The sequence below is a fragment of the Stigmatopora nigra genome, chromosome 19, assembly GCF_051989575.1.
Source record: "Stigmatopora nigra isolate UIUO_SnigA chromosome 19, RoL_Snig_1.1, whole genome shotgun sequence".
NCBI lineage: Eukaryota > Metazoa > Chordata > Actinopteri > Syngnathiformes > Syngnathidae > Stigmatopora > Stigmatopora nigra.
The window spans coordinates 7,254,799-7,269,355 of NC_135526.1; the positions used below are offsets into that span (position 1 = coordinate 7,254,799).

At 35.6% G+C, this 14,557-nt stretch overlaps 1 protein-coding gene and 1 long non-coding RNA gene across 2 annotated transcripts in view; one reads left to right on the forward strand and one right to left on the reverse strand.

Moving 5' to 3' along the window:
• LOC144212581 (uncharacterized) overlaps positions 1 to 14,557 on the forward strand; it is a 17,216-nt gene continuing 2,659 nt past the window's right edge. Inside the window, exons 1-2 of the long non-coding RNA XR_013329783.1 lie at positions 1 to 104; positions 3,210 to 3,279. This is a non-coding gene — a long non-coding RNA (uncharacterized LOC144212581). The remainder of the gene's footprint in view (positions 105 to 3,209; positions 3,280 to 14,557) is intronic.
• Positions 5,647 to 14,557, reverse strand: part of gabrb2b (gamma-aminobutyric acid type A receptor subunit beta2b) — a 27,627-nt gene continuing 18,716 nt past the window's right edge. The window contains exons 6-10 of the mRNA XM_077740566.1: positions 12,776 to 12,913; positions 11,068 to 11,220; positions 10,151 to 10,395; positions 9,641 to 9,781; positions 5,647 to 9,478 (exon numbers count right to left, since the gene is read on the reverse strand). Coding sequence (XP_077596692.1) covers positions 9,134 to 9,478; positions 9,641 to 9,781; positions 10,151 to 10,395; positions 11,068 to 11,220; positions 12,776 to 12,913 — 1,022 coding nt within the window. The 3' untranslated portion in view covers positions 5,647 to 9,133. The remainder of the gene's footprint in view (positions 9,479 to 9,640; positions 9,782 to 10,150; positions 10,396 to 11,067; positions 11,221 to 12,775; positions 12,914 to 14,557) is intronic.

Genomic DNA, 14,557 nt, shown 5'->3' on the forward strand with positions numbered 1-14,557 from the left:
GAGAGCCACGTGCCATTGCTGACTGCAGCCAGACTGTGTGCTGACTTTAAATGTCCTTCGGTGAGTGGACTGACCTCCCTGTTGCAGCAGCTTTGAGCCATCAGGTGAGTGAATTAGTATAGAAATACACGGTGTGTACACACACATTTAAATGGCTGATGTTTCTTTCCATAAACGTCAGACAATTCTGTCAGAAAGCAACAAACTTGCCAGTCAACGCCATGCGAGACGCACCATAAATATCCCGAAAAATTGCCCTTGTTAGAAACAGTGTCTTCTAAAAGATTGACAACCCCCTTCTTGGGCAAGTGTCAAACTATTAATATTGAGACTATTTTCATCCATTTCCAGCACCATAAACATAACGTTCTTGAACACAGTGTTTCTTCCTCATAATACCCCAAAAGATTGTCCTTGTTAGAAATAGGAGCTTCTAAAATATTGACAACTTCTTTTTTGGGCAAGTGTCAAACTATTAAGACCCTTTTCTCATCCGTTCCTCCACTATAAACAAAACATTGTACCCAGTGTTTTTCCCCTTTTTGCCTGCTGCTCATCTGAAGGTCAACCATAATGGAGCCAGTGGCAATGGACTGCAATTGCAATGTAACCCAAAGACAATTAGACATTGATAGTGCAGCCCACCCCCATTATAACTCAGCCACACACTCGCATTCACACGCTTTAATTTCTATTCCCCTCACCAGCGCCTGATCCTTATTTTTCTCTGTAGCAATTCACAGTCATCTGTGCCATCTGTCCTTTTTCTTTTGTTCATTGACCTTTTTTTTTGCTCATTAGTCTTTCACAATTGCACCAAGACTGTGGACAGCTAAAGGAAATACATTCATCTCATGCACAACCTCTGATTCTGTGTACAAATAATACCATTAAAATTAATAGGGCCCAAGCCATTGTGTCTCTCTAAGACAATCAAGCAAACTGGAAATCAGGAAAAGACACAATTAGTACATTAACAATGCGACACTGCAAGTTGTCAATTGAAAGAACAAAGTTATCGGTTTCACTGATGAACTGCTTTAAGTCAACAAACCATCAACATTGATTGAGAATACAGAAGTCTTGATTCAATAGCTATGCTTCTTCATATTTTAGGGACATTAGAGAAAGCAATTGACAATAATGACTTTAAAAACAGATAAAGTTCTGTGTGATAGGTACAAGTACATTGTGTTCAAGTTTTGAATATTTAGAGCACGTACCTCAGTTTTAAGTTGACTATGGACTCGTTGAGTAATTTGTTGCAAGCCCCAAGGTCTGACCGCTGCATGCCTAGGGCAACAAAATAATTGGCAGGAAAACCATAAATCATCATTCCTTACCTACCTTGTTAACTGGATATTTTGCTTGATGCCATTGTTATTTGTCTTATGCAAAATGTCTACTAGTCTTAAAAATTGGCAAAAAAACAACAACAATGCAATTGTTTAAAACATCCAAAATCCCTAAAAAATCTGAATGAATTTATCTTAGACTTAGGTGGAGCGTGTCATCCAACTTCACTAGAACGCTTACATAACAAATTCTACTGTTTTAATTTGTGAGTATTTGAGGTGTTCATACCAAAGCACATTTCTAAAAAAAATATATATATTTCTTATGTTTTGTTTCCTTTGAAATGACTTTTTACGTTGTTATTTTCTTTATTTTCTGGCGCCTGTTTTCCTCACATTGTTTTTGTATGTGTGGCTGAAAGAAAAGATGAAATTGAGCATGGTTGCCTGGAGCTTGAACATAGTCATATGAAAATATGATGTCCTTTCTTGCTTTTTTCCAACTGTGCTTTTGGTGCTAAAATAAAATCGTGGCTAAGCCTCCCATCCACAAAATCTTTTAACGCCCCTAACCCTGCATGCATCACAGCAGTCAGTTAGCGCCACTAAGTCTCTCTAGTAAATCTTTACTTGGTTGGCGTAGAACAATCTAATTAGTGAAAAAAAGTAGTCACTCATTAATTAATCATAGCTCCATGTTATAAGGGATTGATGAATTTCTTCACCACGTGCCTTAATTAAAATCTCCAAGATATGTTTTTTTATTTCTTGTGCTGTCACTTCAACTACGCTTCTATTCCCCAACAAACATAAATGGGTTATGTGATATAATTAACTTCCAGAACATGGTGTTCCCTACATTATACATCAAGACTCCCAGCATAGCCTGAAAATTGTATTTGTATTTTTATTTTTTTTAAATAACCAGACTCAGGCGTCATAATTGTATTTATTGTTGTAACTTTTTTCTGAACCAGTAGTTCACATTAATGCAGTATAAATTTTGTCAATGCGGTATTATTATTAATAGAGATAAAGCCAATATCTTTGTCTACAAAGTGTATCTGGTCTATGCCAAGAAATGTCTTTTTTCTCTTCTTGTAAATATGCTAACGCAGAAGAAAAAGCACTGCAAGGCAACTAATTAAACTGAGTTTAAATGCAGGAACACACCAGCGGTGACTAAAATCCTTCAAGCAGAAGAGATAGTGCTGAAGTTTGAACAAAGAAAAAGCAGGAAGATGAGGAGTTCAACCTGACTAATTGCAAATCTCATGGCCTTGTGCTAATCACAAGAGAAAGTCGGGGAAATGACTGTTTGATTTATTCAATTTAGTCATCTACAAGACATTAAGACCACATTGAATTTGACTCACTTTTCATATCATTTGTGTCATCTGCGACAATTCAAAATAAGACCATTTCCAAAACATTTCTAAGTCACCAAGACCAAGCATTTAAGAAGTAAAAAAAGTCTTGAGGATTATAACACTAAAATTAGAACCATTTCTACAATAAAACAAATATTCACTTTCCCTTTATAGGCATGAAGCATGTTAGATTAAGACTGATCGTACCAGATTTTGCTCAGACCAAATCATTTTCTGTAATGTTCTTCCAGGAAGTGTTTTTCCTGTCAGTGCAAATGAGATGGTCCTGTTAGCACATACAAAAACAACCAAAGATGAATATGACAGATCCCATTAAAACCCATAGATCCCTTAAGTAACTCCCCACCTTAGCCCTTAGAGAACAGCAACGATGGGCCTTTGCATTTTAAATGCCGCTGGAAAGGCGTCAAGCTTCAGCCGCTAACCCGCAACTGTTGGCGCTGATTCAATTTTCTGACAATTCATGCAGAGGATTTACTGTGAAGCACCATGTCTCATTGAAAGCTTTTCCTCTTCATTCCAGACTCCCATGGCATCCCAACGAACAAACACAACACGGTTTTGCAATTCCTGCTCGAGGATGAGTCAAAGCGGTAAGCTTTTTGTCTTGCATCGACATGAAATGGTTTGCTGCAATGCCTTAACATTTCTGCACTGTTTTCCCATCTGGTCCGGGATCAGAGCCATAGTTCCGCTCGTCTGACAATTAAAGAAACCCCTCGTGCTTGTTCACCCCGATATAAATGGGACATTTACAACATGGAGTAGAAAAATGACATAGAAACTCCAATATATTTCCCATTTTAACGTTGCTTTGTCTTTTGAACTACTGTCCTGTATTCTTGATTAGCTACATGTTATATTTTTTTCCATAAATTGCTTGAAAATCTAGTAACTATTTCGTCCTCGACGTTTTACCATAGAGAAAGGGTCAATAACATAAGTCATGGATTTAGTTGCCGCTAATAAAACCATCCTGCATTGTTTTTAATCGTATATATTCAAATGTTTATGACATAATTTAAAAGCAGGAAAATAAAACATTTGGAGGATAATTTGTGTTTAAATCCAAACAGAAACACAGCTATCAGGGGACTTTTTCCCCTTCTTGCCAAACAATCATTATGGCGCTCTGTAGCCGGACCTCAGCTCATTTAAGTTCAGAGCGCGTCTGGCTGGGTTGCGTATCTCCACATAAAAAGGCAATAAGTAATTACGGAGAGCCATCATAACACAATGATGGCTGAGGGCGCGATGGCATTGAGCATAGAGTTGATGGCTGTGGCGGCATGGACATGCTGATGAGCTGATGGTGGGCCATGCTGGTGATTCAACATGATCATTGGCCGCTTAAATATAGCGCCTGCCCAGATTTTGGCAAAAGGCCCAGAAGGGAACTTAGTGACTCATTCTTCTCAACCGTAAGGATTTACTCTATGGAACATGGATTATTTATTTTTTCCTTGACTGTTGTAGTAAAGCTATTTGACATACTAAGACATGACCTTTGACGTGCACAAATTTAGAATTGAATACACATTAGATTAACACCAATATAACTTAAACAGTTGAATGTGGATCTTATATAAAATCATTCACTTGTGAGTGAATCAATCACATGCCTAACAAGAATTAAATTCAGTTCATTCAGAATTCATGCTATGTCGGATACACTGACAGAAAGTATTTCAGAACCAAAGTGATCAGCTTGGACAGATGGACAGTGCAGATTTTTTTTATTGCTCTAATTATTCATACATGCTGAATTGCAAGTCATCACAGCATTTGTGCACAACTAGGGCCCGCTGTCAGATCCACCTGGCACATTCATCCTGTGATATGAGCATCGAAGTGGCTCACATATCCCCCACCCCATGTGGTTTACCCTGTATAACTGTTATACGAATGCAGGTCATCTTTTTAGTTAATGATTGCATGTAAAAATCAATTAAATACTAAGTTTAGCGTCTCAATGATTAAACATGCTGATATTATTTAGTCTGAAGACAACATACAGCTGTAGATAATATTGTATGAGAATGATCGAAGAAGGTTTGTCATCGTATGATGTGATCTATCCTGAGAAGCAAGCAACCCATTTCTTAAAATCTTTGGTCTACGAAATGGGGTCAAACCTATATAATTAAGTCCCATTAAATTGATCATGAGCAAAAATTAAACACGAGCATCCATAATATTCCGTACAGTTGGACTGTTGCTTATCAATATCATAATAATAAAAAAGAACAGTTTCAGGTGAAGAACTGTTGGGTTTATTCTGTTTTATTATTATAATAGTTATATTAATTCATTTCTTTATTAAATCAATCTCTTTCTTTTCTTTGTATTAATTCATTACTTTGTTAAATCATTCTCTTTCTGTTTTTCAAAAGTCTTGAGGTCACACCAAGTCATCTTTAACCTAGACAGCCTGTTCCAGGATGGTTATACAAACAATCCACCCAATCTGGGTCCTTGAGATTTGGTGGGCCCTTGGTGACGAGGACAGGGCTATTCGGACAATAACAAGAATATTGTTATCGTTATGTAACCGTACACTTCGGGTTTTTCTGTATGTAACGATTATATGATTATGATTATATTATATGATTCTTAGGTCAAGGAGGTTGTATAATTACTCTAATCTAAATGTTGTTAGGTCTAGTCCCTGTTTTTGTTATTAGTAAAATACTTTGATTGTTATTGTAGTCCCAGATGTTGTTTTTACTCATACGTGATGGAATGATCAACAACTCTGTAACTTGTGACCATAAGAATGGGACGAAAACGTCTATTCGAAGAGACGTTCGGAAGTTGTAAGGGACACTTGCTGTAACTCTCCCCTCCGGAGGCTATCTGTTTGTATCCATTTCTATTTAATTAAATGTCAATAATTGAATAAGATGTCTTCCTGCAGTTATTGATAATTACGGACGAAGGTAATTATTAATGAACCTGACAAGAACTGTATACAATATTTATTGATAATGTTATCATTTCCATGGGTTTCCATTGTAAAGACAGACATTGGCTTTTATGGGGCATATCTTTGAGAGGGATGCAGTTTAGAGTTCCTGGGAATGTTCTTGTGAGGGGCACATAGAAAGATTTGTCGAGGTGGATGGTGTTGAGAAGGTAAGAAGGATTGATGCCGCTCGGATTAAAAGTCCAGGGCAGCAAGAGTCTAAGGCTTCTTCTGTGAGTGTGTGCAAAAGTACACTGTCACCAAGATGAGTCATTTAGGCTTTTTACGTAGCTTGTCAGTATGTCCTTTTCTCCCCCAGAGACGATTCCGAAACATTTCCACAAACCTCCAGAGCCTTTTGCAATCTATTCACAACCACAAAGAATCTCCAAACTTTGTACAAGGATATCTGAAAGGCTTTCAAGAGCATACATGTTCAGCTTTCAGAGCCCTCAAGACAATATACTGTAGTCATTTTGTATAGTATAAATATGTGAAATTTAGATTTACAAGATCTTGCCAAAGAGCGTCTTTGCACTGTTTGTTTTTTTTGTTTTTTTTTCCTACAAGTAGAAAAATATCTGAAATGAAAAATGCTGCAATGTACAAAGACATTATAGTGTAGAACTCATGAGATAGACTTTACATGCCATTTGTCAGTGGACTCTGCAGAGACTAAAAGAAAGAAAGAAAGAAAAAAATCCAAAAGCACTGTTGCCTAAAAACATCCATCGCATAATCTCACTGCAAATACAATTTGCAAAGGGCCACATTTCTAATAAAATGTACCACATTTTGAGTGAAAATAGTTCAGGCAATTCTTAAAAACAAATGATAATGTTGCCAAGGAAAAAGCTCTACTTTCCCATATAGTATTTAAGTAATATTTGAACAATTTTAAGGAAAAAAAAACATTTAAAAAGTGAACTCAAACATTAGCAACCAATAGCAAGTGTTGCACTCAAAACAACCATAAATCAATTATTCTATGTTCACTCTGCGGGTCATGATGCTTATTTAAAAAAGAAATCCAATCTTTTCCTGTTGCTATTTGGGGAAAAAAAACATTGCCGACTTCTCACGGATGTGCACTGTAGCAACACAGATGTGCACTCAACCAATGTTTTTGACGTCCGCCAATTTTTTCAAACAATGGTGACGTTTGATAAGTTTGAGGAGCGTGATGTGAGAGTTTGTACTGTACTTGCAGTGAATACTGATGGTGTCAGTCTACCCTGCAAGATGCACTATTGCCTGCTTTGCATTGTTTGTTTGAGAGGTTCAATTCGAAAAGCAACATATTTCTTAAAACAGGATCTCCTGGAGCATTATCTATTGATAAAAAAAAATGCTTTAAAGCTAATGTCTGCTTATATTTTATGTATAGCTAATAACAGCCATGAGATCCATGATTATTCATTACTGTAATGCTAAAATAATTCTGAAGAAAGAAAATAAAGTCTCTAAAGTGCTTTTATAAGTCTCTGACAAACCTACGAAACAAATGTGAAATATTTGTAATATTAATAGAATATATTGTACTCACCTGAGATGATTTGCAATTTGGCCGACTCAATTAATGCTATTTGAAAGTTTTGGAATCCTCATCATTATTGTATGAGTGCATTACTCCTAAAAGGAATATATTCTACATTCATGATTGCATGTTCAATTTTGGCAACAAAACGTCAGGATTAAAAAAAAAACTGCAAATAAAGCAACAGGAACAAAAAGTGAATGAGTGACAATAAAATATACTATGTACAAAGTTTAACATCTGATTAGGCATTCTATTTATGTTATAGTATAAATAAATGGTAGTGAAAATCTCATTTTGTTCTGTAGAAAGCTTAGATGTGTTTATTTACAGCAGTTATATAATCTAATTGATAAGTCATGTTATGCCCTTTATTTACATCCTGGAAATTATGTCTGGCAAATGACTAATCAGCTTCCTCCCTAATACACTATGATTATGAAATTCTATACTGCTAAAATGACCATGTGCCATTTTTCATTATCAGCACAGCAATGGTTGAATGTATAATCCTATTGATATGTAAACACAAGCTTCAAGGCTCAAAGGGCAAACATAATAAATAATTGGTCTCATTTCAAAACATGTTCCATTAGCAGGATTATGTGCAGGAAAATAATGGATTTCTGATATTTCATTTTCAGAATAAACTCTCTAGAACTATATTGACTACTAATAAATACTAAGATGGATTTGTCTTATTAAAACTAGTTGATAATTTATAAATTAAAGGCAATGCACAGTGACTGTTTAGGTACACACCAGAAATAAGAAGTTCTCACCTTCATAATTAATTATGCCGTTCAATAGACCAACTCAAAATGTTTGAGATGTAAATACGTTTTGGGAAGATATTCCTTTTATACAATTGAAAATAAAGTATTTAATACTGTACTTTTACTTAAGTTCTTTCCTATTGTAACTTCAAAGTTATCTTTTTCCCCAAATATTCAATAAATTTGGGGAAGTACGCTTTATAATTAAATTGCTTTTTTAAAATGTTTTAGTAATGTTGCAGATATGATTATATATGATGTATAAGTACTCTAAATAACTTTACAAGCACCAATATTAGAATTATGGTGCAGCCGTTATGGCTTTTAATATCTTCTGTGCAAAATGTTTTATAAAATCCTTTTTCTAACAAACTAGTACAACCACGTTAAAAGTATACAGAAATACTGGTTGTTGGTTTTTTTTTGTTATGCTTTATGATAATTACTGTGATTTCATTGTATGATCAGATTGGAGACATAATCACACATTAATGTATGGGGTGATTATGTATTAAGCTGATATTTGTGCTTTTATGTATGTGTGCAAAACATTCTTTACACAGCAGTATTAAAAGTCTCTTATATGTATCCTGACGGAAACATGAATTAGTATAACACAATGTGCGCATTTATACTTTTTGAGATTACTTTGGGGAGAATTTATAAGCTGCAGCTACATAAAATAAAACATCTGCTATATGTGTATATTTGATATTGATAGAAAACATTTTTAAAAATAGCGCTAAGTAAAATAATAATTTCACCATTTCATCTCAAATGACCTGTTTCACAAGTTTTAAACTACAAATAGTAAAACAATTAATTTAAAATTCAATCTTTCCCCCTTGTCCATAAAGTTTGGCAATAACTGACAATACTTCAAACAATACAAAAAATATATATATGTACAGTTTATGAAAAAAAAGCCAATCACACAATGTGTAATTTTAAGAAGAAAAAAAACCAATAACGTTAGAACAGGCACCTTTATGTTTTTCTCCCCTGTGTAAGTTTTTCTTTAAAATAAATTTTGTGTACGGTAAGTCAGTAAGTGTGTTTTTCAATATAATGTATGGAGTCCTGGGTGTATTACGTCGGTCATTGTTACGACAAAAAAAATAACGCACGTAAATAAAAGACAGGAACAAGTAATTTGTTCGTTTGCTGTCTTAATTGACATAATAAAGCCAATAAATAATGTTGAAAAATGAGAAAACTGTTGGGAAGATCATCCGCGACCATTTGTCTATGGAGTTGACATCAGTCAAGTCTGGAATATTAATCTTGAGCTGCGAAGTGCGCCTCCTTAGTCGACTTTTCTTCGTCATGTGACGCTCTAGTGTGTTTCGGCCAAAGTTGTGGCGGGCTAGTCCTGCTTTACGGTATTGCAAGGTGGAGCTGTCGTACGTTAACATGGTGTTCCGAGGGTCATTCAGTCCCAAAGCCAGCTCTGAAATTCCCATGTCGTTCTTGATATCTAAAGTACTCAGCAAGATATTTTCATGTGGGTCCATCTGTTGGAAATGGAAACTTTGTTTTCACGGTCTATTTTATTCTACCAAATATAATGTAACATGTCGCGTATCTTGATAGGATTGTTTCAAAGCTGATGATATTTTTTGACTTGTCTTACCAATATGTGCAATATCAACATGCAGTGTGTCAATTTTTATTACCTTATTTTTTTGCTCCCCAAGTCCAATGCCTGCATCATCCATAAAGATTGGTTCCCACATTGAATCATGACCATCGAGATCTCTTTGTTTCATCCGGGCATATAAGGTGTCATCTCGGCCAACCACACTACCCACAAGCCACTGATAATGCACACACAAACTATAGTTACTTGTCAAAGAATAAGGGTTTTACATGTGTAGGTGAGTATAATGTGGCAATGACATTTGGTTTACCCAGTACAATAATTGCTCCTTCAGTTCACACAAAGCCCCACAAGGTTAATACAAAATGTTTCTCAAGGGATTTTAATTTGTTAAAGAGGATGGACTATGTTATTCTAACCATGCAATATTGTGTTGTAGTTGTGTTGGTAATAAGACATTTAGTTAACCCAATAGTTCAGATTTTGGACAAATCAAGTCCTCAAAGATGTTCATGCATCACCCGTATTATAAAAGTATTCTCTAAGAATTAGTATGGTGAGCTAAAAAAAATAATAATAATCTTACCTTGTTTGGATCCATTCGCATCTTTTCATTGTTGGCTATAGCGGTCTTCTCAGCTGCCCTCTTCTGACGCTGTGGGCCTCGTCCAAAAAAGATGTAGTTGACCAACGCGTACTCCAGTAAAGCCAGAAAGACAAAGACGAAGCAACCCATAAGGTACATGTCAATAGCTTTGACATAGGGGATTTTGGGAAGAGTTTCTCTCAGATGCGTATTGATTGTAGTCATGGTCAGCACAGTCGTAATACCTATTGTGTTAAAAAAAAAAAAAAAAGACACACGCAAGAAGGAAAACAGTTTTATCAAGAAGTCACGGGAAGATTTTGGGAAGATAAAACAAATTTGGTAAAACGTTTCTCATACAGATTGAGGGGCGACTCAATTTTGTCCCACCCAGCTGACCCGTTTCCATGATGAGGCATTAGTTTTATTTTATTAAATCCTGTCGAAACCCCACAACCCCTGCCTACCACCAAATCACTAAATGCAGCTCAGTGTTCAATTAACAAAATTGCCTTGTCGACTAAATCGGGGATTTGCGTATGCGTCAAAGAAACCTTCCAGGCTGTGTTGCGATTGACATAACATTGACAAGAGAATATCGTCTCGACAAAGTAGTGAAAAATTGATGATTCTGATCAACTGAGTTGCACATCATTAATATTCTTGTTTTGGATGTGGCCTGTTTACATTTCCTATGATATGTGTACATCAATATCATACAAATTGGCTGCTCTTTCTGGAATGAGACCTTTTGAAAAGGTATCATTGAGTTGATTGGAGAGATTCTTGCAAAATGTCTTAAGTAATCATATAGATTCAACCTCCAGATCAAAAATCATGTCAAGAATTTACAGTATAAAACAGTTTTGCTTGGTTCTATGGTCTCAATTTTCGTTCAAAAAGGGTGTTTAACTTACCGAGAGCAACCCTGGCAGCAGATGCATCGTAGTTGATCCAAAAAGACACCCAGGAGAGAATGGTGATAAGGATTGAAGGCATGTATGTTTGAAGGATGAAATATCCAATATTTCGCTTCAATTTAAAACTTAAAGACAGACGTGGATAAGATCCTATAAAGTTCATAAAGGGAAGATGAAGAACACATTAATCACCCAATCTACGTATATCGAAATTGGTGCATGGTCTTCAAAGTGCTTATAATAGACACTTGTGATTAATGTTTCGCACAGTTAAATATTTTGTTAAAATTGTACACCATAACTAGTAATCATTGAAAATAAGTGTTTTTTTTTGTGTTATCAATTTTTTTTTCTTGTGGTATCTAAACCGTAAAGAAAGGAAATTTGAAACCAGAATGAATTGGATGTTTTTGATTTAAAAATGAATTGTTAATAGTCACACTGGAAAAGAAGTCTAACAAGACATTCACATAGAACTTCAATTTACTTGAATGTCATGTAGACAGAACAGGGCTAAAGGGACAAGTTTTACACATGAACACACTTAGAAGTCTGTTGGGCTATGGTGTACATCTGCTATTTAATTTAGTTCATTTAAGAATGAGCCACTGTGAGTGTCACTAAGGTTTAAGTTCACAGAATAAACAAACACAGCAGGTTGAAAGAAACACTACAAAACCCACTGGTGTGTGTTATTCCTTCAATAAACTGACATTGGCTCTCCTTGGCTGTAAAGTTGACAAACATATTGGATAAAGGCCATACTTCTGTTGAGGTATGCATGTTTGAACGATATCAGGCTCCTTCCATTTTGCCTTTGACATCATGCTAAAAAGGGATTCCCCATGCCGAGTGTATCCCAGTTGATTTAAGTCACGGCAACACTCGTGCTGGTGCCCATAAATTACATTCATGGAATCGACCAAACACACACACAGGCTTTTCAAATATTGTAAATTCATGGGCAAATAACTTTGGAGTTATAGTGCCTTGTAACCCTTTTAGGTAGGAAAAGTTCTTTACTGTATTTTTATGTCTCTGCCTGCCTGCTTACACTTTTTTCCCTCCTCTCACGACCGAATCATGAATATGGAAGCATGAAAATCATAAATATTTCATTGTATCAGACAACACTGCTTTTGTTTATTGCTTTTAAATAAGTCATGCTATCTTCTGTTATCTCAGAGGGTAGCTCCTGATATAAACTCTGTTTGAATGTTTTCATCTTGACAAGCCATAGTACAAGCAATTAGCAGCATTGGTATTTTTGTATCCATCCAAGTGCAGCCACTAAAGGCAATTTGCTCACATAGCAATGAAGCAAAACAGTAAAAAGCTACATTAAGTCTCCATTTTAGAGCTGTTACTTAATAAAACTCAGTTCTTGTGTGAATTAACAACAAAATAGTCAACTGCTAGTTTTAAAAGGGATTTGGAAAATCTCTTCACCCTTTAAAGCCCAAACCATTTAATAATTGACAGTCAATTTAAATTCTGAAAATACTGACAATTCATGCATCAAATATGATATGCTTTGTCAATTTTCAAAGTGTTTTTTTACTTTCTATTTATTTTTTTACTGCTAACTGAATCAAAAGTGCCTATTTTGTGTTCTTTTAGCAGTGCATTGCAGTTTGCATTAATTGATAGCATAGATTTTTTTCAGGGTTTACCATCACAAGTGTTTCCACTTCATTCTCCTTACCTGTCGAGAAGACAACATTCTTAGAGATGAGCTTGTGATCGACAATAGAGAACTGTGGCAGTTCAATCTTGTCCACGCCGGTTACGGCATTGTTGCCTCCTCGCCAATAGAACTCAATGTCATCTGTTGTGTAACCATCTGTGACCGAAAACAAAGAAAAGCAAAGACTTAGTGACTACAGGATAAAGTACCAGATTGTGCTACAACAGCTGGAGTATACCATGTTCCATTTGAAGCTGTTGGTAAAGAGGAACCATACAACTTTTACACATAAAAAGTTTTAATCTCACACGTTAGACTGACACCGATCCTTTAATAACCGCATAGCATGCACCAAATGTCGATACGTAAGTTAGGAATTTGATCTTCTCATGCTATTCCTCACCCTAGCCAGAAATTAATCACACTCTTCATGGCCAATTCTTTTTGGGGTGTTTTTTTTTCCAATAATTCATCACCTCTTTTAGCTAGGCAAGTGTTCACTGATTTTAAACATTCGCCTTTTAGACTGCCTTGAACAAACCATGCAACATTTTGAGTGAATTATGGAAAAGATTGCCAATAAATAATGAACTAATGTTAAACATATGACATTACTTATGTATAGTAGCTGAGGAAACCCCTTTACTGTATATAGTATATGGTCGATGGGACTAAATCTTTGAGTCAGCCTATTATGTTGTGTCCCAAGAGCAACTAAATTATTAACATGCACAGAAAGAATGATTAAATAACCCAGAAAGGCATCCATTTTCATGTCTAGAAGCGAGTAGAATCCTTGAAAGGGACAAAAGTGTTTTAATATTAATCTGAACCAAAGTTATGCACTTTTTTTGCTTTCATTTTGGCCAAATCAGTGGAGATGTGGGGAGAAATGTGGGCAATGGGTACAAGCAATAAATCATTAAGAAACATGTTACTTTTATTTCCTTCACAGGAAAAAAATCGACTTTAAAAGTGCAACACAAACCATGCAAATGGCTTTTCTTCATGACACATTGCATTTCAAGGATAGTATATTATTGAAACACTACAGAAAGGACATGCAAATTCCATTAAATCATTTTATTCACACAAGCTCGGCAGTGTAATTTAATACAATGGCTATTCAATTGATCCTCCTTCCAAGGGGATTAAACTGTAAGGTTGGCCATATGTAAAATGAGCAAGAATTATGTCTTTGTGATGAACAAAGTAATATCAATGTGTAGTGCACCATCCGAATGGTTTGAGAAAGATGTTTCGTTTGTCAACATGTAAAGGGTGCATATTATAAATGATGATATGACTGCGTGTTTGGGGATTTGCACGCCAGATGAGTCAGTGTTATTTCATGTTGAATTGTTTGTGGTATTTTTGCGTGTGTTGCCATGATAAATGATAGTGTGGAGATTAAACAGCTAACAAACATGGATGAGTGTTCGCATATCTGTGACGTGCGAGGTTGACAAAAATAGGAAATTTATGGCAAAGCTCTCATTCTGTTTCTTTTTCATTATTCTCATTGAAGAGACTGCTAGAAATAATTAATGCAGCAATAAAACCAATGCTAACAATTGTCTTGTTCACACCAAAAGGAACAACTGAGAGTCCTTAGTCGAATTGTACCATTCGGTTGATGCCATCAGGAGATGCTGGCAATTAGCGTTTCAAACTCATTAAAATTTCACAGAGCCAGCCACCAAGATGTCGTTAGGTTTGGTAAATTACTGATCTACTCTTCCAGTGCGTTTATAATAGTACGTGAATCTTTTTGGTATGGTCAATTCAGTTCATAACCCA